The 1,492-nt window shown below is 37.1% G+C and overlaps 1 protein-coding gene across 1 annotated transcript; it reads right to left on the bottom strand.

Moving 5' to 3' along the window:
- Nucleotides 1-221: 221 nt before the first annotated feature.
- Nucleotides 222-1,457, bottom strand: LOC117178656. Its single transcript, XM_033370080.1, has one exon. The coding sequence runs from the start codon at nucleotides 1,455-1,457 to the stop codon at nucleotides 222-224; it is 1,236 nt and encodes a 411-aa protein (XP_033225971.1).
- Between the last annotated feature and the right edge of the window lie 35 nt (nucleotides 1,458-1,492).

Consider the following 1,492-nt stretch of genomic DNA (forward strand, 5'->3'; position numbering starts at 1 on the left):
TTGTTGACTATGAATGATCTCAGTCTTTGGCATATTTTCTCGTTGACCAAATTTCCCCCAAAATGAATTGAGACAAAGTTTCGCCAACGATCGCAAACCAGGATTCTTTTTCATATTTTTCGGATCTAGGGCTATACCCTCAGACTCAAAAATTTTTTGAATAAATGCCTTTTTTGAAGCCTCATCAGTACAATAGGCAGGGTATCCGCTGGCTTCATGCTTCAGTTAAAAAATCGATTCATATATTCTACAAAAAGACCGCCCATTTTTGTGACCTTATTATATTGAGTAGTCTCATACTGCCAAATTTCAAAAATGGCAGTAATTTGATACCCCTCTTGAATCGCAGCTTTTATCTCGTCGGAAACCCATGTTCCTTCAATTTCTCGCGCATTTGTGTTATTTACATGTGGACAATCGCTCTGTATTTGTTCTTTACAGCAAGTATTACACAAAGGGAACATGAGTTCACCATGCATACGGACAGGCAGAACAGGTAAATACTTATTGGTAGGCGGTAATACTCTGCATTTGACTAGTCCCTCGACATTAGATAAATCAAAGTTTACATCGGTTAAACTTTTGCAGTCATCACCGATGTAAACTTTGGGATGACCAATGGGAAATTTTCCATATTTTGAAACAAATGGATAAAGTGAACAAACATCAAGATATGATATTTTCACTTTACCCTTAGCCTCGTAATACGAAAATGTATTACCTGTTCGACCCCCATAAAATGCATCTCGAGGATTCAAGGCGTCAGTCATTAAAAGTGGGTGGTCTTTTAAGAAACTGCGTAAATTATCATTTTGAATTTTTTCCTTATCAAAGGAACACTCCCATTTTTCGACCACCTCATATCCTAATGAGCGAATTCGATCAGTTTGAGCGTTTGTTCGTTCAAAACGATCATTTAGAGATTCAGAACTTTTATCGAAACCTAACTTTTTAACCCGATTCAATTTAAAACATTGCGGACACCCATGCCAGTAGCAACCATGGAATTGGTAAACTACTTTCGTACTTACTTCTTTATTTTCAAAATAGCCATCGACTAGACATCCCTCTGGCAATTTAAATTCTCGTGCCCTGCCTGAATGAGTAATTTCAATGTCCCAATCGCGTTCTAAGGCTAATAACCATTCGATGGCTTTTTTCGACTGTCTATTAGCCCTTCTATAACCACCGTTTGGTATGACACCTATTTGATCAGCTTTTAGATCATTTTTTCTGAAAACTTTTGAGCAAGCCGATGCAATTGTTATGCTCTCAATAAATGGATCGACATTGGCAACTTTAAGAAATAATGCTCTAAAAGCCAAACACGCTGTACGAAGAATGTCCACATCATTTATACAATATGATCTCAATTCTTCTTTGAAATTATAATTGTATTCTGATGTGACACATTCTTCGTACCACTTGTAAAATGAGTCCCGAGCCTCACGAGACATTGTATCGGGTGAAAAATATTTGGCATCAGGTATTT

Source organism: Belonocnema kinseyi, chromosome 8 (assembly GCF_010883055.1).
Source record: "Belonocnema kinseyi isolate 2016_QV_RU_SX_M_011 chromosome 8, B_treatae_v1, whole genome shotgun sequence".
Lineage (NCBI taxonomy): Eukaryota > Metazoa > Arthropoda > Insecta > Hymenoptera > Cynipidae > Belonocnema > Belonocnema kinseyi.

Bases quoted from the DNA above. Each gene is read 5' to 3' on its own strand.
- LOC117178656 (XM_033370080.1), bottom strand. From the start codon at position 1,457: ATGTCTCGTGAGGCTCGGGACTCATTTTACAAGTGGTACGAAGAATGT.